The sequence below is a fragment of the Aureococcus anophagefferens genome (assembly GCF_000186865.1).
Source record: "Aureococcus anophagefferens unplaced genomic scaffold AURANscaffold_17, whole genome shotgun sequence".
Classification (NCBI taxonomy): domain Eukaryota; class Pelagophyceae; order Pelagomonadales; family Pelagomonadaceae; genus Aureococcus; species Aureococcus anophagefferens.
The window spans coordinates 127620-148771 of record NW_008705577.1 but is presented as its reverse complement, the minus strand read 5'-3'; the positions used below and the strand labels follow the sequence as shown (position 1 = coordinate 148771).

General features: G+C 73.1%; 5 protein-coding genes across 5 annotated transcripts in view; 2 read left to right on the top strand and 3 right to left on the bottom strand.

Annotated features, from left to right (window-relative positions):
• Positions 1–711: 711 nt before the first annotated feature.
• AURANDRAFT_65791 (hypothetical protein) lies at positions 712–1779 on the bottom strand (the record flags this gene model as incomplete). Its single annotated transcript, XM_009040812.1, has 1 exon — positions 712–1779. The coding sequence occupies one exon, from the start codon at positions 1777–1779 to the stop codon at positions 712–714; it is 1068 nt and encodes a 355-aa protein (XP_009039060.1).
• Positions 1780–3422: 1643 nt separating this feature from the next.
• On the top strand, positions 3423–8495 carry AURANDRAFT_29609 (hypothetical protein; the record flags this gene model as incomplete). Its single annotated transcript, XM_009040952.1, has 2 exons — positions 3423–6248; positions 8457–8495. Coding segments are annotated over 2 exons (2865 nt in total), but the record flags the coding sequence as incomplete, so codon positions are not given.
• A 5054-nt stretch (positions 8496–13549) lies between these two features.
• On the bottom strand, positions 13550–15304 carry AURANDRAFT_65788 (hypothetical protein; the record flags this gene model as incomplete). The annotated part of the gene is made up of 1 exon (XM_009040811.1): positions 13550–15304. One exon carries the CDS (start codon positions 15302–15304, stop codon positions 13550–13552), a length of 1755 nt encoding a protein of 584 aa, XP_009039059.1.
• A 158-nt stretch (positions 15305–15462) lies between these two features.
• AURANDRAFT_65787 (hypothetical protein) lies at positions 15463–16434 on the top strand (the record flags this gene model as incomplete). The annotated part of the gene is made up of 1 exon (XM_009040953.1): positions 15463–16434. The coding sequence occupies one exon, from the start codon at positions 15463–15465 to the stop codon at positions 16432–16434; it is 972 nt and encodes a 323-aa protein (XP_009039201.1).
• Positions 16435–18789: 2355 nt separating this feature from the next.
• The window catches only part of AURANDRAFT_65786 (hypothetical protein), a gene marked incomplete at both ends in the record, with an annotated part of 3042 nt that continues 679 nt past the window's right edge, over positions 18790–21152 (bottom strand). Inside the window, 2 exons of the mRNA XM_009040810.1 lie at positions 18790–20059; positions 20259–21047. Coding sequence (XP_009039058.1) covers positions 18790–20059; positions 20259–21047 — 2059 coding nt within the window. The remainder of the gene's footprint in view (positions 20060–20258; positions 21048–21152) is intronic.

Sequence of the window (21152 nt, the reverse complement as noted above, 5' to 3'; positions counted from 1 at the left end):
GGACAGGTCGCGCGACGCCTCCTCGGCCCTCGCCCGCGCGGCGGCGGCGTCGCGCTGCGCCGCGTCGAGGTCCCGCTCAGTCGCGCCGGCGCGCTTCGCCGCGGCCGCCGCGGACTCGCGCGCGGCCTCGGCCTCCCGACGCGCGGCCGCGAGCTCGGCTTTCGCGGCCTCGATGCCCGCGCGCGCGTCGTCGGCGCGGCGCGCGGCGCGCGCCTTCTCGACGGTGGCCTCGACGGCGAGGCGCTTCTCGAGCAGGGCCATCTCCCTGCGCGCGGCCGCCGCGGCCGACGACGCCTCGCGCGCGGAGAGCGTAGACACGTGGTGCCCGAGCTCGCGCTCGAGCGCGGCGACGTCGCCGCCGCCGCCGCGCGCGGCGCCGCCGCGCCGCAGGGCCTCGGGCTTCGCCAGGGCCTGGCGCTCGGCGTCGCTGTCGTCGCTGAGCACGTCGTCGAAGCGCGAGTAGTCGCAGCTGTAGCCCGACTTGCGCGCCGGCGCGGGCGCCGGCGCCGGCGGCTTGAAGCCGGCGGGAATGAAGTTCGTAGGATTAAAGCCGTCGGGGATGAAGCTTGCCTTCTTCTTGGACTTCTTCGGCATGGCTACTCGCAGCGCGCAGCGACCAGCGCGCGAGCGCAGCGCTCCTCAGCGACCAGCTCGACTCGATAAAAAGAGGGTCAACTTGCAGTAATGATGCAGTGATTATTGAACCCACCTTCAGCTCCAGTGGTCGGCGACGGCGCCGGCGTCGTAGTCGACGGGCGGCGTGCTTGCGCGCGAGGCGGGCGTGGCGCCCCGCGTCGGCGTCGGGCTGCCGCGCTTGAGGAAGTCGAAGGGGCCGCCGCAGCCCATCCAGCATTGGAGGAGGCGGCCGGGCCCCCGGGGCGACACCGCTTCGTCCGCGGGCGGCGCGGGCGACGCGAGGCCCGTCGGCGGCGTCGCCGGCCGCTCCGGCTCCGCGTCCGTCGCGTCGTCGTCCGCGTCGCCGTCGTCGAAGGACGGCGTGAGGCGGCCGGCCCACGCGTCGCCCGCCGCGACGTCGTCCCAGGCGCCGGCGAGGTCGTCGTCGGCCTCCGCCGGCGCGCCCTCGTCCGCCGCCGCCGCCGGCGCGGCCGCGGGGGCGGCGTTGTCGTCCGCGGCCGCGGGCTCGGGCGTCACCGCGTCCGGCGGGTCCGGCGCCGCGCCCCGGGACGCCGACTCGGGCGTCACGGCGGGCGGCGCGTCCTCCTCGCGCACGGCGGCGGAGAAGTCGAGGGCCTTGGGCGGCGTCGGCGGCGTCGGCGGCCGCGAGCCGCCGGCGGCGCCCGGCGGCGCGGAGCCGCCGCGGCGCCGCCGCCGCACGGACACGACGACGTCGCCGAACTCGGCCTCGGCGCGGCCCGTCTCGAGGGCCGCGGACCGGAGGCCCGCGAGCCACGTCGCGCCGCGCGCCTCGTCCTCGGCGTCGCGCGCCTTCGTCGGCGTGCTCGCGAGTTCGCGGTCGTGGGCCTCGAGGGCGGCGACGAGCTCGTCGCAGTTCGCGCCGGCCTCGACGAGGGGCTTGAGCCAGCGCGGCGGCGGGCCCAGCGTGCCGAAGCCGCTCGCGACCTCCTTGACGCCCTGGCGCGCCGCGGAGGTGACGACGAGGCGCGACGACCGGCGGCGCTGGTCCGCCTTGGCGTCGTCGCTCCGGACGACGGCCTCCCAGCGCTGGCTCAGGCGCAGCTTCTTCTCCTTGAGCGACGCCCGCTCGCCGTCGGACGCCTCCTGGGGCTCGGGCGTCTGGGCCACGGGCGCCGACGCCATCGTCGACGTTCAAAAAGCTGCCCCGAGATACCCCGCCGTTTGTGCAGTCGACCTTGAAAGGCAACAAGAAGCGTAAGTCGGAGGGTTTTCGGGTCCTAGGCCCAGAAGTGCTGGATGACGAGGTCGATGGGCGTGCGGCAGACGGGGCACGAGTCCCCCCGCGCGCGCAGCGCGCGCGCGCACTCGAGGCAGCAGGCGATGTGGCCCGTCTCGCCGTGGACGAACGTCGCGTTGCGCGCGGCCGAGAGGCAGACGACGCAGAGCGTCTCGGCGTTGATGGCGTCGCCGACCTTCTCCGGCGCGACGGCCGGCGGCGCCTTGCGGCCGCCGCCGCTCCGGGGCCGGAGCGCCGCGCCCGCGCGCTGCGGCGGCGGCGGGCCCGGCGCCGCGGGCGGCGCCGCGGCCGCCGGCGCGACGCCGACGAGCTCGACGACCTCGAGGTCGTCCGGGGGCTCGCGGTTCAGGCGCTGGGAGACCCAGCCGTGCACGGGCGCCGTGAGCCGGAGCCGCGGCACGCAGTGCTGCGCCGGGTGGTCGCTGAACTGCTTGTCGCCGACCTCGACCGTCGCGCCGCACGGCACGACGTGGACGATGGCGCTCGACAGCTCCACGGTCTCGCGCACGACGGCGCCGTCCCGCAGCACCACGCGGTAGGTCAGGGGCGACGCGACGGGCAGCGGCGACGCGATGGGCCCGCGCTGGCCGCTCAGCGGGTTCAGGTCCTCGGAGATCCAGCCGTCGTCCGTCCGGAGCCGCGCGAGGCCCTGCTCGTTGACGCGCCGCTCGCGCACCTCGAAGACCGCGTCGCGCTGGAGCGTGTAGAGGTGGGAGCTCGCCAGCTCCAGGCCCCGCCGCACGAACGCGCCGTCGCGGCAGACGACGACGTAGCGCCACGCCGCGCCCAGCCGCGCGTAGTCGCCGACGCAGCACTCGCTCGCGAGGGACCAGCCGCTCGTCGGCCCGCGCACGCGGAGCCAGAGGAAGCCCTTGCACTGGCGCCGCGCGACGGCCGCCGCGAGCGGCGGCTGCGCGCCCGCGGCCGCGGACCGGTCCGGCACCGAGCTCCGCTCGTCGACGCTGAGGCTCCCGCCGCGGCCCAGCGTCGCGACGACGCGCGCGCTCGCCTCCGCCGCCTCGCGCACGGCGCAGGACTCGGCGACGACGTGCCACGTCGCGTAGGCGCCGGCGGCGTCCGCCGGCTCCGACGCCGACCGCGCCCCGGACGACGACAGCATCGCGAGCATGGTATCGATGGTGCCGAGCGGCGCTCCGGCCCGGGCGACGCGCGCCCGGGCCGAAGCGGTGGTGGCGCGGCTTGAGGACGGGCCGAAGCGCGCGGCGGAGAACGGGCAGGACGAGCGCTCAGGCGGCGGTGCGGACACCGACGCAACAAGCGCGTCGCCTCAGCACGGCGCCGCAGCATCGTGCAGGCATCGGCGACATCGTCGCGCACTTGAGTCAGATCTCCCAGCTTCGCGATGATGCAAGTGCTTGCTCTGCTGGCGACGGCGTCGGCGCTCGTCGCGCCGCCGGCGCTCCCGGGATCGCGCGCGCGCCGGGCGCACACCCCCGTGCGCATGCTCGAGCTCCCGACGTTCCCGACCTTCGACCTCGATTCCATCTTCAAGAGCGATCCGGCGACGATGAGCCGCGAGCCCGGCTGGCTCAAAAAAGCCCGCGAGGTGAGCGGCTACGCGGACCGCGTCGCCGAGATCGAGGCCCTCGCCGGCGCCATGGCCGCGAAAAGCGACGAGGAGCTGCGGGGCTTCACGGACGAGTTGAGGCGCCGCCGGAGCGGCGGCGCGTCGCTCGACGACCTGCTGCCCGAGGCCTTCGCGGCCTGCCGGGAGGCGTCGACGCGCGCGCTGAAGCTGCGCCACTACGACGTGCAGCTCGTCGGCGGCATGGCGCTCCACGAGGGCAAGCTCGCGGAGATGGCGACGGGCGAGGGCAAAACTTTAGTGGCGACGCTGCCGCTCTACCTCCGGTCGCTCGACGGCAAGGGCTGCCACGTCATCACGGTCAACGACTACCTCGCGCGCCGCGACGCCGAGACGCTCCAGCCCCTCTTCGACTTTTTGGGGCTGACCGTGGGCGTCGTCCAGTCGGAGTCGACGAGCGAACAAAGGCAGGCCGCCTACGCGGCCGACGTGACGTACGTGACGAACAACGAGCTGGGCTTCGACTACCTGCGGGACCACCTCGCCTACGAGACGCCCGAGCTCACGGTCACGCAGCGGCCCCTCCACTTCGCCATCGTCGACGAGGCCGACTCGATCCTCGTCGACGAGGCGCGGACGCCTTTGATCATCTCGGGCGAGGGCGACGGCGACGCGCCGGCCAAGTACGAGGCCGCGACGTTGGCCGTCAACTACCTCGAGCGGGGCCGCGACTACGAGGTCGACTACAAGGCGCGGCGCGTGACGCTCACGGACGGCGGCTACGAGACCGTCGCGGACCTTTTAGGCGTCGCGGACGACCCGCTCGGGCTGTACGGCGCGGAAACCAAGTGGGCCGCGTACGTCTTCCCGGCGCTCAACGCCAAGGAGCTCTACTTCAAGGAGCGCGACTACATCGTCGACAAGGGCGAGCTCAAGATCGTCGACGAGTTCACGGGCCGCGTCATGGAGGGCCGCCGCTGGAACGGCGGCCTCCACCAGGCCGTCGAGGCCAAGGAAAAGGTCGAGGTCAAGCCCGAGCAGGTCACGGTCGCGTCCATCACCTACCAGTCCCTCTTCCTCCTCTACCCGACGCTCAGCGGCATGACGGGCACGGCCAAGTCCGAGGCCAAGGAGCTCGGCGACACGTACGGCTTGGACGTGCTCAAGGTGCCGACGGCGAAGCCGCTCCGCCGCGAGGACGGCGGCGATCTAGTGTTCAAGTCCAAGCTCGACAAGTTCCGCTACGTGCTCCGGGACGTGAAGCGGCGCCACGCGAGCGGCCAGCCCGTGCTCTGCGGCACGACGTCCATCGAGGACGCGACGCTGGTGTCGCAGCTCCTCGCGAACGAGGGCGTGCCCCACCGCGTGCTCAACGCGAACCCGAAGCTCGCGCGCAAGGAGTCGGAGATCGTGAGCCAGGCGGGCCGCCGGGGCGCCGTGACCATCGCGACGAACATGGCGGGCCGCGGCACGGACATCCTCCTCGGCGGCAACGCGGCGCTGACGGCGAAGCTGAAGCTCCGCGAGGCGCTCGCGCCCGCGGTCGACGGCCGCCTGGGCCCGCTCGTCGCCGTCGAGCCGGGGCTCTACCCCGTGGCGGACCTCGGGGACGCCGTGGACGGCGCGCTCGAGGCCGCGGCGGCCGCCGCCGCGGGCGAGCTCCGGGCCGCGATCTTCGGCGACGTTGCGAACGGCACGGAGGTCGCCGCGGGCGCGGCGCTGGACCGCATCGACGAGTTCGTCGCCGTCGCGTCGGCGCCGGCGTCGTCGCTGACGGCGGCGGGCTCGCCGGGCCTCGCCGCGTGCCGCGCCGCGTACGACGCCGTGCGGGCCGCGTTCGGCGAGGTCGTCGACGCGGAGCGCGCGGAGGTCCGCGCGCTCGGCGGGCTCGCCGTGCTGGGCACGGAGCGCCACGAGTCCGTGCGCATCGACAACCAGCTCCGGGGCCGCAGCGGCCGCCAGGGCGACGCGGGCGCGTCGTGCTACGCGATCTCGCTCGAGGACAAGATGTTCAACGTCTTCGGCGCGGACAAGATGCAGCAGCTCGCCTTCGCCTTCGACATCGCCGGCGACGACGGCGAGCCGCTCCAGTCGGACCTGCTCTCCAAGTCGCTGGCGACGATCCAGGAGAAGGTCGAGACCTACTACCGCGAGATGCGCACGAACCTCGTCCGCTACGACAAGATCGTCGACGTCCAGCGCCGCGTCTTCTACAACCGCCGCCAGCAGGTGCTCACGGCGGACCGGCCCACCGTCGAGGCGCTCATGGGCCAATACGTGGCGGACACGGCCGCGGACACGGTGGCGAACGCGACGCTGGGCCTGGGCGCCGACGGCGACTTCGGGTCCGCGTACGCGGCCGCGGGCGACGTGCTGCGGCGCATGTACCCCGCGGCGGCGGCGCCCATCGACGCCGCCGCCGCGGGTCTGACGGGGAGCGAGGACGCCGAGGCCGCCGAGGCGGCCCTCGTGGGCGCCGCGCGCGCGGGCCTCGCGGACCAGGTCGCGGCGGTCGAGAAGAAGGGCGTCGGCGAGGACGACCTGCCGGCGATGCTCATGCGCTTCTACGTCATGCGCGAGTTCGACGCCGCCTGGCAGCAGCACCTGCGCGACCTCGAGTTCCTCCGCGAGAACGTCGGCTTCCAGTCCTACTCCCAGAAGGACCCCTTCCAGGAGTGGACGATCCAGTCCAACGAGCTCTTCACGAAGCTCTCCGCCAAGGTCTACCGCAACGCCGCCATCGCCTTCCTCTCCCTCGACGTCGACGGCCTCGTGCCCCGGCCCGACCTCGCGCCCCCGACGCCCGTCGTGCCCACGGAGGACGACGCGGCCGCCGCCGCGCCCGCGGACGCGGTCCGCGCCAAGCTCAACCCCGCCGACGACAAGCCGAACCGCGCCGAGCGCCGCGCGGGCAAGAAGAAGGGCGGCAAGTCGCGCCGGCGCTAGGGGGGGCGGCGTTAGGCGAGTGCCGTCGCAGCGCTAGTAGCCGCCGCGGACGAAGGCCGCGACGACGCCGGCCGCGTCGCGCGGGATGAAGGTCGCGACGGCGGCGCCGGCCGCGTCCCGCGGGATGAAGGTCGCGGCGGCGACGCCGGCCGCGTCGCGCGGGACGGCGGCGCACTTGGTGACGACGGAGATCGCAGCCCTCCAAACCGTTTGATTCAACAGATATTCAACGTTGCGAATTTGAACTGCATTTGCTCTGCACAAGGGGGCATGGCTGCCCTCCGATGGTGACCATCATGCCATGCAGTTCGCAAGCACGGCCGCAGCTCCCTGCGAGACGGAGAAGCCGTTCTGGATCGTCGCGCGCCAATCCGGGTCCGTGCAGCGCGACCTCCCCATCTTCGCGACGAAGGCCGGCGCCGTGTCGCTGCGCGCCGAGGGCCCCGGCCGCGTGACGCGGCGCGATTTCGCCGAGGGCATCTTCGTGCTCGACAGCGTGCTGCGCGACGACGAGTGCGATGAGATCATAGAGATGAGCGAGGCTATGGGCTACGCGTCGGACGCGCCCGCGTCGCTGCGCCCGTGTCGCGCCGCCACGGTCGAAGCCGTCCGAAGGAACGCCAACGTCACGTGGATCGTCGACGACGCGCTGAACGACGCGGTCTTCGCACGGGCGAAGCGCCTGCTGCCGCCGACGATCGACCTGCAGACGCGCGACGGCGTCGACTTCTCCCTGGGCCCCGTGGCGGGCCTCAACCGGCGATGGCGGCTCTACCGCTACGGCGAGAACGACGTCTTCGGCTGGCACAAGGACGGCGGCTGGCCGGGCAGCGGCCTCGATACAGACGGCGCGCTCGTCCAGGACCTCCACGACGGCCGGCGCCACTCGTGGCTGTCGTTCCTGATCTACCTCAACGACGACTTCGCGGGCGGCGAGACGAAGTTCGCCCTTGGCGGCGAGGTGTCCGGCGTCGCGCCGAAGAAGGGATCCGTGCTCTGCTTCCTGCACGGCCACCACCCGTTCTCGCCGCTCCACGAGGGCGCGCTCGTGGACGCGGGGACGAAGTACGTCGCGCGGACCGACGTGCTCTACGAGATGCCGCCGTGGTGCCGGGGGACGACATAAACTTCGATTTACGGCCGCGCCGTACCGCGGGCGGCGGCCGATGGCGCCGCGGGCGTCTCACGCGAGGAACGCGCGGGACGAGTAGGGCCCGCGGGACGAGTAGTCGGGCGGCGCTCGCCCCGTGGGCGACGGCGAGCGGTCGCTGAGGCGGTCCTGGGCGATCTTCTCGACGGCGTTGAGCGACGCGGTGAGGAGCTCGTCGCGCGCCGCGGAGCGCATGTCGGAGAACCAGCGGCGCGGCGCGTCCGGGAACTTGCGGCTCACGGGCTTCTTCGGCCGCCCCTTGAGGTGCTTGGCCCGGGCCTTCTTGAGCTCGTCCCGTAACTTGGCGTTCTCGCGGTGGGCGACGACCTTGTCGTAGGGCATGCCGTGCTGCGTCTTGCGGAACATGTCGTCGATGCGCGCCTGGGACGGGGCGACGCGACGTCGCCTCGAAGTGAGCGTGCCGCGCGCGCGCGTTCCAGAAGAAAAAGCGCCCACGCTTCGAAGGCGCTCCGAGAGACGATCGCTCGTCCAAAGATCAGCCGAAACGAGAGAGGCGTCGGGAACGTCGCGCCCGCGTCCCGCCCGGGAGTCGCGCCTGGAAGGCCGCGTGGAGCCGCGCGCAGTGGGACCGCTCGCGCGCGAGCCAGGCGGCGTTCGTCTTCTGGAGGAACTCGCGGATGACCTCGAAGGGCACCGCGGGCACGTGCGTCTGGTGGAAGTCGCGCGCGGCGAGCACCGCGCGGCGCGGCGCCCAGAGCGCGTCCTCGCGGTGGGGCACGACGGGGTCGCCGTTGGCGCCGTGGGCCTCGGCCAGGGCCGCGAAGGCGCTCCACTCGCGCTCGAGGTCCTCCGCGGACGGCGGCGGGTCGCGCGGCGCGTCGCGCCACGCGGACGGCGCGTCGTCGGGCGCGTCGTCGTCCGCGAACGGCGCGGCCGCGCCGGGCCCGACGTAGGAGCAGCCCCCGGGGAAGGCGTCGCCGCCGCCGACGTCGACGTCGCTGTCGCGCCAGAGGGCGCCGAACGCGCGGTACTCGCGCGTCGACGCGAGGAGCCGCACGAGCCGCTGGAGGTCGACGCCGAGCGCCTTCGTCTCCGCGACCTTGAGGTGGTGCGCCCAGGCCCGGTCCCGCGCGGCCCGCGCGTCGGCCTCGGCGACGTCGCAGGCCCGCCGCGCGGCGAGCGTCTCCCCGCGCGCGTGGTCCTCGGCCGCCGCGGCCTCGGCGCGCGCGCGCTCGAGGTCGAGGCACCGCGCGCGGAGCCCGTCGGCCTCGCGCGACGCCGACCGCAGGCGCTGCTCCGTGTCCCCGAGCAGCACCCTGGACGCGGCGACGTCCTCGGCCGCGCGCCGGAGCGCGTCCTCGGCCTCGCGCCGCTCGCCGTCGCACCGCGCGAGCTCGACGGACAGCCGCTCCGCGGCGTCGCGCGCGCGCGCGGCCTCGTCGCAGGACTGGCCCAGCAGGGCCGCCGTCGCGTCGAGCTCGCTCTTGGACCGCGCCGACGCCTCGTAGGCGTCCCTGAGCTGGCCGCGCAGGCTCCCGTTCGCCGTCTCCGTCGCCTCCGTGAGCTCGCGGACGCCCTGGTACGCGGCGAGCCGCGCGCGCAGCGACTCGAGGGTCTGGAGCGACGCGGCCTCGCGGGCCTGGGAGGCGCCCAGAGCCTCGTCCTTCTCCGCGAGCTGGAGCCGCATGGACCGCACCTCGCGCTCGAAGTGGCGCACCTGGCCCTCGAGGTGGCTGCGGTCGATCTGCAGCGCCTTCTCGTAGCTCGAGTCCGGCGGCGGCGGCGGCGCGGCGGCCGCCGACGGCGACGCCTTCGTGCGCTTCAGGAGCCGGGACTTGGGCTTGAGCATGGCGGGAACAGTGGTGCTGGTGGCGTCGTGGAGCGCTGGGAGGCCGCCGGTTTCGTTTGTGGCATGATTGACGGCACCTTGAGACGGAGAGCTCGAGCGCCCTCGCGCTCCGCCCGCCGCGCCGTCGACGCCCAGCGCGGCGCCGTCCTCCTCTCCCAGAGCGGCTCCGTCCGCCGCGCCGTCGTCGTCGCCGAGCGCGGCGCCGTCCCCTTCTTCTAGCATGCGAGCGCTCATCGTCGCGTGCATCGGCCTGGCCGCCGCGATGCGACCGAGCGGTCGACGAGCGGCCGCGTCGCGGCGCGCGCTCCTCGGCGGCGTCGCGGCGCTGCCGCTGGCGCCGCACCTCGCGGCCGCCGAGGAGCCGCGCGAGGCCATCTTCAGCGGCGGCAATCCCATCTTCCTGCAGCCGTGGTTCGACGAGATCAAATACAAAGGCGTGAAGAGCGTCGAGGTCGGCCGGCTCGACGACGACGCCGCGACGCGCGCGGTCCGCGTGACCTACAACCCCGCGAAGTGCACCTACAAGCTCCTCGTGGGCACGTACCTGCGCAACGTCGACCCGACGCGCGTCGACCAGTTCCCCGCCGACGCGACGGAGACGGGCGCCGCGTACCGGCCCGTCGTCTGGACGCGCGACGCCGACGAGCGCGCGGTCGCGCTCGAGGCCATGCGCCTCATGGAGGCGTCCGGCGTCTACGGCAAGGACAAGTCCTACGTCGTCGAGGTCCTCGACGCGTCGCCGCGGGCCTTCGTCGCCGACCCGGCGGCCCAGGACTTCTACAAGACGTCGGAGAAGGCCTACGAGAAGCTCCTCAAGAAGAACGGCCGCGGCGCGTTCTTCGAGAAGGCCTACCGCCCCATCACGACGACGGCCTGCGAGTCGAAGACGTGCGGCTACGTGTACTTCCCCTGCAGCGAGGCCAACGGCTGCGTCGCCGTCGTCGCGGGGTCTTGGTAGTAAGACCTACCGTGAGATGGAGGCAACTGGCCCCGGCCCGTGCCCAGGGCCCCGTGCCGGGCCCGGTGCCGGGCCTCCCCGGCCCGTGCCCGGCCCGTGCCCGGGGCCCGTGCCGAATGCCGGGCCCGTGCCGGGCCGCGTGGCCCGTGCCCGGCCCGTGCCCGGGGGCCCGTGCCGAGTGCCGGGCCCGTGCCGGGCCGCGTGCCCGGAGCGCATTTACCGTGCCGGAGCCCGAGCCTGCCGTGGCCCCCGTCTCGTGGCTCGAGCCTGGTTACCTCTGGTTCGTGCAGCGTGCGCACGTTGCGTCGACTCAAAATCGACGTGCGCACGCCCGCCACACCTCTCACTAGACCTCGTACCTCTCTCGTGGCCTCCCGGTGTCCCAATACGTCCCCCGAAAGAAACGCCCCGCTTTTACGCGCCGTTTTCGCGACGCGCGCGACGCCCCAATCAAAACGTTCGCCACGACCACCATTTCGCCCGTTCCGCCCCCCGGGGGGGGGCGTCATCCCCCGGGGCGCGGTCGTCGTCGGCCCGGGGGGCGGCGAGGGCCACTTCGCTACATCCCCTCCCCCCCGGGGGCCTCGCGGCTCCGCTCGTTCGGCGAACCGACTTCGATCTTCGATCGACCGACGTCCTTCGCGGCGGAGCCGAGCGGGCCCGCGAAATCCGCGCGCCCCACGACGTCCGCGCGCGCGCGCACGACGACCTCAGGCCGGGCGTCCACGACGAACCCGCTCGTAGGTCATGCATCATCTCCTCAAGTTCGTGCTCGTCGCCTTCGCCGCCAACGCGCTCCCCGCGTGCCCCGGCACCGACTCCACGTCCTGGCGCTACAAGGGGCGCAACAAGAAGGACTGCCTCTGGGTGCGCGCGCGGCCGGGCCGCTGCGGCAAGGCGGGCGCCGACGGCGTGCTCGCGCGCGACGCGTGCCCCGCGGCGTGCGGCGTCTGCTGCGGCGACGACCCGACGTGGCACTGGGGCAGGAACCCCTCGAACGACTGCGCTCGGCTCGCGGGCCGCAAGCTTCACCATCCCAACCACTGGAAGGGCAAGGTGCTCAAGCGGTGCAAGAAGACGGGCTCGCTCGGCGTCACGGGCAAGCAGGCGTGCTGCGAGGCGTGCACGGAGGCGCCCGCCGTCTGGACCTTCAACACGAAGGGCAAGATCAAGACCTGCCACAACGTCGAGCGCAACCCCGCGCGCCGCTGCGGCATCGTCGGCGAGGACGGGCGCGCGGCCCACGAGGCCTGCCCGGAGGCGTGCGCCGACCACCAGCCCGCGGCGACGACCACGACGACCTCGGCCGACGAGGAGGAGGCCGTCGTCGGCGAGACGTCGACGACCGTCGCCTTCGAGGTCGCGCCCGAACCGTCCGCCAAGCCGTCGGCGTCGCCGTCCGCCAAGCCGTCGCCCGCGCCGTCCGCGAAGCCGACGCCCGCGCCGTCCTCGAAGCCGTCGGCCTCGCCGTCCTCGAAGCCGACGCCCGCGCCGTCCTCGAAGCCGACGCCCGCGCCGTCCTCGAAGCCGACGCCCGCGCCGTCCGCGAACCCGACGGCCGCGCCGTCCTCGGCTCCCACGACCAGCCCGACGGCCGCCCCCACGGCGGCGCCCACCGAAGCACCCACGATCACGCTCTCGCCATCTTCGGCTCCCACGACCAGCCCGACGGCCGCCCCCACCGAGGCGCCCACGCTCTCGCCGTCCTCGGCTCCCACGACCAGCCCGACGGCCGCCCCCACGGCGGCGCCGACCGAGGCGCCCACGCTCTCGCCGACCGCGGCTCCCACGACCAGCCCGACGGCCGCCCCCACGGCGGCGCCGACCGAGGCGCCCACGCTCTCGCCATCTTCGGCTCCCACGACCAGCCCGACGGCCGCCCCCACGGCGGCGCCCACGCTCTCGCCGTCCCACACTCTTGATTGAATTTGAAAGGTGGGTCCCACCAAAGGGCAATTATTTTAACTAGGGTAGACACCATGCCGACTAACTAGACTAGATTTGGGGGCGGGGCGAGGTTTTTTTTGGGCGTCCTAGTGCGCCTACGGACGCGTGCGGCCGCGCGCGCAGTACAAATTTTGACGGTCATCGGAGAATTTTTTTCTCAAAACCGGCCACAATGCCCGAATTTCGGACAAGGCGGCGCCAGTGGCGCTTCGGTGTCATTGCGGCTGCGGCCGGCGGGCGCCAAGGAGCACGTTGTACTAGTTTCTTCAAGTTCCAGGGATTTGTAGCTTCAACTTGATGATTGAAGTTCAACAAAATCTTCATGTTGAACGACTAACTATTTCATCAGCCCCCGCACCGGCGACCTCACATCTCAAACATGGACACCTTGGCAAAGTGTGCGGAGCGACGTTGGCTCAAGACCGCCGCAGACCTGGGGTTGGAGAACGACGCTCGCGACGAGCTCGAGCCATTCAGCTACACGATGGTCGCGTCGGAACAAGTGCACCGACGGTTCCCCCGCGCGAGCATCGGAACGGGTTCGCGCCTCGCGCACGCGGAGGTCCTCGCCGACGATTTCGCGAAGGAGCGCGCGCTCGGGCACCTACTCGAAGACGCGCTCGGCCGCGTGCGAACGGAGACGCGCGAGCGCGACCTCTTCGATGACCTGCAGCGCCCGTGCCTGATCTGCCGGACGCGCCGGCGCGACGTCGCGCTGTCGTGCAACTGCTGCGTCTCCTGCTCGACGTGCGCGCGCGAGCTCCGCATCTGTCCGCGGTGCGGAAAGCCCGCATCTTTGGCGTGAGCTACCGCCCTTGGACTACCCCCGTCTAGATTACGACGGGGCTCAACACACGGTCACGAGCGGCTTTCCACGCGCGCTACGCCCGCGGGAGAAAACGCTAAGAAACGCAGCCTTCGCCTACGCGTGGGGCGCCTCGTCCGTGCCACTCGTCCTCGACGAACTGCCGCGCCGACTCGCGCGCCGCGGCCGCGCGCGCCCACTCGTCCTCGACGAAGACGCGGCGCGTTACGCGCGCGCGCGGGCGCCGGGGAGGCGACGGACTGGAGCCGACGATGGCTGGCGAGGCGCGGGCGTGGGTATCGACGCCTAGGCGCCGAAGGCGGAGTCGTCGGAGTCGGACTTGTAGGAGTCGTCGTCGGAGTCGTCGGGAGATGGTGATGATGCGGCGCTTCTTCGCCTGGTCCTTGGCGAGCCAGCCGTCGAGGGTCGTCGCCTGGCCGGCGGCCTTGCGCTTGCGCTTCTTCGCGCCGGCGTCGCGGAAGGCCAGCACATCTTAGTCATAGAAATCCGAGTCGCTGCTCTCGGAGCTCGGATCGTCGAGGACGTCGAACTCCTCTTCGTCGGAGTCCGTGGAATCGTCGGCGGTGTTGAAATCGGGCTCTCCCCACATGGCCGCGTAGCTCGAGACTGGCGGTGCGGCGGCGGCGGCGACGTCCTTCCGCGCCGCCGGCACCGCTCGCGCGCCGCGGTCCGTGACCCAGCGCAGCTCGTCGCGCTGCGCACGGCGCGCGCGGTCGATGGCGAGGTCCGCGGCTGTCGGCGGCGGCGGGAGCTCTGGCGGCCGCCGCGTGTCTCGCGACGGTGGCCGCGGCTCCGGGGTCTCCGCGGCGCCGTCCGAGGCGGGCTCCTCGCCGCGGAGGCGCCAGAAGACGAAGGCGGAGACGCCGAGGAGGAGGGCGAGGCAGCCGCCGACGACGGGCATGACGAGCTTGTCGAGGGTCCGGAGCAGGGCCACGAGGTGGCGTTTCCGCCGCCGCGCTCTTCGCGCGTCGCGGCGCGAGTCGCCGACGCCGTCGTGGAGGCCGAGGGCCGCCTCGGCCGCCGCGTCGAGGTGCGTGCGGATCGCGTGGTGCGCGTTGCGGCCGAGGTCGGCGACGTAGTCGCGGTCGAGGTAGTAGGCCTTGCGCACGAACAAGCCGCTCGACGCGAGGCGCGCGCGGCGCTGGAGCGACGGCGCGGCGCCCGGCGCGCCGCCGGCGTCGTTCGTGAGGTGGTGCGTGAGCTGGAGGTGCCCCCCGCGCCGGCGGCCGAGGCCGTAGGCCGCCGCGAGCCGCGACACGAGCGCCTCCGGGTCGCGCAGCGCGTCTTCGTAGGCGACGACTTCGACCGCGGCGCCGTCGGCCGCGAGGGAGTCGCGCAGGGCCAGGGCCCCGCGCGCGGCCCGGGCGCGCGCGTGGAGGAGGTGCTTCACGTGGGCCTCGGACTCGCGCGAGCCGCCGCGGACTTTCGCGTCGTCGGGGTGCGGCCGCCGCGCGGACGACGCGACCCAGGCGTAGGGGTCCTTGGCGACGAAGACGACGAGCGTCGACCGCGCCGCGGCGGAGCCGGGTCGCAAAAGACCCTCGAGGAGCGCGCCGGGGTCGTCGCGCGGCGGGTTCGCCGCGGCCGCGACGCGCGCGGCTTCGCGCGCGGCGGCCATCGCGGGCTCGAGGTGGTGGTCGTGGTCCCGCGCGTCGAGGGGCGCGACGTAGAGGTTGTCGAGGAGGAGCTGGCGCACGTAGGTCGCGCCCGACTTCCGGCTCCCGGCGACCATGAGGAGCGACGGCGAGAACGCGGACCGCGCGGTCTCGGGCGCCTCCGCGGCGACGTAGCGGCCGTAGGCGTCGAAGCGCGCCTCGTCGGGCGCGGCGAGGTGGGGCGCGTCGCGGAGCCTCGCGACGGCGCCGTGGAAGCCCAGGGCGACGACGACGACGGCGGCGAGCACGCCCGCGGCCTTGCTCCGCGCGATCTCCCGCGGCGGCCGCCGCGACGCGGTCCGAGAGTCGAGCCACGCGGCCCGCGCGCGGGCCCAGAGCGACGCCGGCGCCGGCGCCGGCGGCGCGGGGACCTCGCTCGACGCGCGCGTCGACGACCAGGCCTCGCCGCGGCCCAGGGGCTGCCCGGCGCCGGGGAAGCGCGACACGGCCGCGACGTAGACGGCGCCGTCGGCGGCGCCGAGCCGCGCCGTCGCGCGCTTCTCCAGTTCCTGCTTTTGCAGGCGACGCAACTTGGCGGCGCGCTGCCGCCGGGCCAGGCCCAGCGCGACCATCGTGTGAGAGAGCCGCTCGAGCTAAACGGCAACTAATGGGCTGCGACCGCACCTTGCAGTGCACCATCGACTCGCGCGCACTGCCGGCGCAATGGGCGCTCGCTTGTGAGAGCTTGCAACAGATAAAAACCGGCGCGCCGTTCGCTCGCTGCCGCGCCATGGACCTGGCCCACACGCGCACGCTGCGCGGCCACGTGGGCGCCGTGCTCTGCGCGCGCTACACGAAGGACGGCACCTACGCCGTGACCTGCGGCGCGGACCGGAGCGTCAAGCTCTGGAACCCGAAGCGCGAGGCGCCGACGACGGGCGCCCTGCTCATCAAGACCTACGAGGGCCCCCACAGCAAGGAGGTGTCGAGCGTCGCCGTCGCCGACGACTCGGCGCGCATCGCGTCCGTCGGCGGCGACGCGACGGCGTTCGTCTGGGACGTGGCCACGGGCGCCGTCGCCCGGCGCCTCGAGGGCCACACGTCCCGCGTCAACTGCGCCGCCTTCTGCGGGCCGGGCCACTGCGTCCTGGCGACGGGGTCCTACGACCAGACGGTCAAGCTCTGGGACCTGCGGTCGCAGTCGCGACGCGCGCTCCAGACCGTCGAGGACTTCAAGGACAGCGTGACGGCGATCGCCGTCGCGGCGCGCAAAGACGCGGCGGGCCCGAAGCGGCCCAACGGCCGCGGCGCGGCGCCCGAGCGCGGGTTGGTCGCCGCGTCCGTCGACGGCACCGTGCGCACCTTCGACCTGCGCAAGGGCCGCGTGCACGAGGACGCGCTCGGCGTGCCCGTGACGTCCGTGGCGCTGAGCCGCGACGGCGCCTGCGTCGCCGCGTCGTGCCTCGACTCGTCCGCGCGGCTCCTCGAGCTCGACAGCGGCGCGCAGCTCAATCTGTACACGGGCCACGCGCACTGCAAGTACGCGCTCGAGTGCACCTTCTCCCACAACGACGCGCACCTCGCGTCGGGCTCCGAGGACGGGGCGCCCAAGGTCTGGCGCCTCGTCGAGGCGACGGTCGCCGCGGACCTCGCCGGCGCGCACAAAGCCGCGGCGACGTCCCTCGCGTGGCACCCGCGCCAGGCCGACGTCCTCGTCGCGTCCCACGACGGCACCGTGTCCCTCTGGGAGAAGCCGCCCTAATCTTCTAGTCCGCTGCAGCGTGTTTACTACTACGTCGTCCCCTTGAAGTCGCGCGACGTCTTCGCAAACTCGCGTGCGGCGATGACGGCGGCGTTGAAGGCGGCGGTGCCCTCCACAAGGTCGCTGTGTGCAAGGACGAACTCACGCGTTGCCTTTTCGGCTCGCTCGAGACGCGCGGCCTCCTCGGCCTGCTTGCGACGTGCGGCCTCGGGCAGCTTGGCCCTCGCGCGGCACCTGGCCAAGGCAACCGCCGGGTCCAATAAGAACGGTGCGAATATGTGGCCATACGTCGGACCTTCTTCCGAGCCGAGACACCAGACGTTTTCATCATCAATACACATGCGACCAAGGGGCTGGCCGTCTGGCGAAACGATCGTCTGCAGCGGTGTGCCATCAAGGTCCAGAACCTGAAGTCGAGGGCTTCCTTGTTCGCTGACGTACAGTCGTCCATGGCCCACGGCGACACCGAATGGGTAATGGAATTCCCCGCCGGGTGGAGGTATCGACGACAGATGGCTGTCAGCGATCCCCCCCAACATGCGCACGAAGGCGCCTGTCTCGTGATTAAAAACCTTGATAGCGTTGACATGCGGATCGGCCACGAAAACAAGGTCACCGCCGACGGCGAGAGATGAGGGGCAATTCAGAGTCTGCTCAACGTTGCCTGGGTCGGTGCATCCGAACCGAAACCGATACTCACCGGTTTCGACGTCATACACCGAGATGCCGCCAGAGGGGCCACCATCCGAATCAGACTCGTCATCCGAGTCGTTGAAATCGAAATCATACAGCACCAAGAGCTTCTCTCCAGCAACCGCGAGATCTTTAGGATGACAGCGAAAAGTATCTAGCTCCATCATGCGATCTACGGTGATTGCATCCATAAGCACGACGCTGCACGGGTCGCTCTCGAGGACCCAACATTCTTTATGGCTGCTGCGCAGTGCTATGGCAGTTGGCGTACGGATCACCCATTCGGAACCCTCCTTCGTGCATGCCACGCCCATGAAGTCGCCCTGCCGCGAGAAACCTTTGAGGCAATCGGCTCCGTAGTCGGCGACAAGGACGCCCCCGTCTGATTCCCCGTATGGCACCGCGGTGAGTCCGCCGTCGTAGCCGAACGGCCCGATGCGTCGAACCACGCGCAGCTTCCCGCGGAGCGCCCGCTCTCGCGGCTCTAGCCACGCCTTCGTAATCGCGGAGCTCTGCCACGCCTCCTCGGGCGAGAGGTAGCCGAGCACATGGCCCAGCACATCGTTTGAAAACCAGCGCTGCCGTGACGAGGTCGCGGCGACCTTCGATGACGGCGTGGCCATCGTTCCAGCTTTTGAAGAGCCTGCAGCAGCGCGAGCGACCAAACAGTACTGCGCGCACGCGACGAGCTCGAGCAGCGCGCGACGAGCGGCGCGACGAGGCGCAGGCCGCCTGAAGGAGGTTTTGTTGCCTGTGCAAGTTGCAGCAGTTGCACTTTTGAACACGGGGCTGCGACTCCTGCCACTCCTGCTGCTGGACCAGGGCTGCTGCTTGCGCCGCTCGTCGTCGTCGATGGGTGACAAGGGGAAGGCGCCGCGGCGACCCGGGGCGTGCTGGTGCACGGGCCTGCTGGCCATCCTGGGGCTCGTCGGCGCCATCTTTTTCTGCACGCTGGGGCTTTCGTCCTGGTCGGAGACGACGCACCACGAGGTGACGAAGCACCCCGTGGAGATCTTCGAATTCGACAGCAAGTCGCGCTGGGTCGACTTCGACGGGAACTTCGAGTACGGCAAGCTGCGGCCCCTGGCCGCGACGAAGCTCCGGGGCGCGGGCGCGAAGACGGCCGACGAGGCGCACGCGTCCGGCGAGCTGCACCGCGGCGTCGCCGTCGCGGTCCTGCGGCCCGCCGCGGACCGGAAGCGCAACGACTGCGACGTGCTCCTCACGAAGCGGGCGTCCCACATGGCGACCTGCGCCGGGAGCTGGACCCTCGTCGGCGAGCACGCGATGGAGGGCGAGACGTTCCGCCAGACCGCGGTGCGGGCCCTGTCCGAGGAGCTGGGCCTCGGTAAGGACGGGGTCGAGATCGCCGACCTGCTGCCGCCGGCGGAGGGCGGCGGCGAGTCCTTCGTGCTGCTGCAGACGCCCTACGCGGATTTGGAGCGCGATTTACAAGCCACGGGCGTCTTCGCGGCCAAGCTCAGCCGCCGCGCGGCGCGGTCCGTGAGCTTCGACAAGGACGTCGACGAGTGGAAGTGGGTCGAGCAGGGCGAGCTCCGCGACGTCGACGCGTGCACGCCCGAGATCGCGGCGCTGAACCGCGTCATCCGGGACAAGCTCTGGGACGCGTTCCCCCGGAAGAAGGGCGTCTAACATGCGCGTTTAGGCGAGGTCCTGCGCGAGCGTCGGCGCCTCGTCGCGCGTGCGCCGGAGCAGGGCGAGGAGCCGCGGCGCGTCGTCGTCGAAGTCCGCGCCCATGCGGAGCGCGGCCGCGTAGGCGGCCTTCCACGCGGCGAGGTGGGCCGGGTCCGGCGGCGGCGCGAGGATCTGGTCGAGGCTCGCCTTCTGGACCTGGAGCTTGAGCACGGTCTGGAGCTTGTCGAGGAGCGCGCGGCAGACGACGGGGCCGCAGCCCGCCTCGTCGCCGCCGGCCGCGCGCGCGGCGATCTCCAGCGCGTCCGCGGCGCCGAGCACGACGTCGAGGGCGCGGCGGCCCGCGTCGTCCGGGTCCCGCAACAGCACGGTGGCCAGGTCGACGCGCATGGACAGCGCCTCGAGCGCGTTCGCGCGCGCGTCGCCCGTCGAGGCCGCGCGCTCCGCCGCCGCGACGGCCGCGCGGAAGTGCGCGACGGCGTCCGCGGGCACGGTCGCCCCGCCGTCGCGGCGCGCCGCGAGCGCCGCGCAGCGGTAGCGCGCGTCGGCGACGACGGCGTCCGCGCCCGCGGCCTCGGCCGCGGCCGCGGCCGCGAGCAGCGCGGCCTCGGCGTCCGCGGGCGTCGGCGCGGCCGCCGCGAGGCGCACGCCCTCGCGCGCGACGTCGGCCCGCGCCACGGCGAGCGCCTCGAGGACGCCCAACGTGTCGACGCCCGGGAGAAGGACGCCGGCGCCGCCGCCGGACTCGGGCTCGTCGGCGACGTCCGCGAGCGCGGCCTCGAGCGCCGCCAGCGCGGCCTTCGTCTTCGCGTAGCGCTTCGCGGCCGTCGGCGCGCCGCCCTCGCGGTCCTGGAGCTTGAGCTGGGCCCAGGCGAGGCGCGCGCGGAGCCAGGCCGCGGACCGCGCGTCGCCGAGGCCTCTAAAGAGCTCGACGCCCTGACTCCAGTGCCGCGCGGCCTTGGTCAGGCGGTCGACGGCGAGGTAGTGCTCGCCGAGCGCCGTGTAGAGCGCGACGAGCGCCGCCGCGCAGGCGCGCAGGTCGTTGCCGTCCGCCGGCGCGTCCTTGCGGCGCCGCCGCGGCCGGTCGGCCGCGGGCGCGGGCGCGGGCGCCTCGCCGCCTCTGAGCGCGGAGATGAGCGCCTTGATGCCGCGCGACAGGTTGACCTCGACGTCCGGCGAGCACTCCACGGGGAACTCGCGCAGGATCTTGGCGGGAAGCGGCCCGGGCTTCGGCGGCCGCGGCGCGGGCGCGTCGTCGTCGCTGCCGTCGGGCGCCGGCCTGTGTGGAAATCAACCACTGGTTTGGGGGGTCCCCACCAAACTTCAGAACTCTCTATCTCGGCCAAATCGAAGTCGATTCGGCTGATTTTTGGACGGATCGATTGCTCTCGTCGAGTTCTCGAAGCACGGCAGAAGAGTCTGGTCTAACTCGTTCGATTACACGCACATTGAAGTCGGGTTGAAGATTTGATTTCCACACGGGCGCCGGCGCGGGCGGCGGCGACCCCGAGAAGCGCCGCGGCTTCGGCGGCCGGTCGCCGAGGTCGCCGCGGTGGTCGTCGAGACTCGCCGCGTCGACGCGGGCCGCCAGGAGCGCGTAGACGAGCGCGAGGCGCAGCTTGAAGGCCGGGGCCGCGGCGGCCGCGGGGTCCGCGGCGTAGGCCAAGGCCAGGTGGCGGAGCGCGAGGGCCGGCCGCCGGCGCGAAAAGGCGAGGGCCGCGAGGCCGAGGCGCGCGTCCGCGCCCGCGCGCCGGAGCCGCGCGCCGACGGCGCCGGAGTCGCGTTTCTTGGAGGCGCCCCGCGCGCTCGACGGCGTGTCGTCGGAGTCCCGGCCCCGCCGCGGCGCCGCGCGGCGCTCCGCGCGCTGGAGCGCCGCGAGGCCCAGGGCCGACCGCGTCGCCGCGCTCTTCAAAGCGTCCTCGAGGTCGCCGCAGGGCGCCGGCGCGTCGCGCGCGGGCGAACCGCCGCCGCCGCCGCGGGGCGCGGACGCGCGCCACGGCGGCGCCGCGCGCGCGCCGAGCGCGTCGCCGCCGAAGGTCGCGAGCGCCGCGTCGAGGCGCGCGTCGACGGGCTCGTGGCTCAGCGCCACGAGGAGGTGCGCCTCGGCGACGACGGCCGCGTCGCTCCGCGCGTCCGCGAGCGCGACGCAGCGATCGAGGAGCCGCCGGCACCGCGCGCGGTCGCCGCGCTCCACGCGCCGCGCGATTCTCAGACAGAGCAGGGCGCAGGCCCGCGCGAAGGGCGTCGCGCGCGCGGGGCCCGAGCTCCTGCGCCCCTTGTCGTCGTCGACGCGCCAGAGCTCGACGGCCTCGCCGTCGTCGCCGCCCTTGCGCGTGAGGCAGTACGTCGCCGCGTCGTCCGTGCAGTGGCGC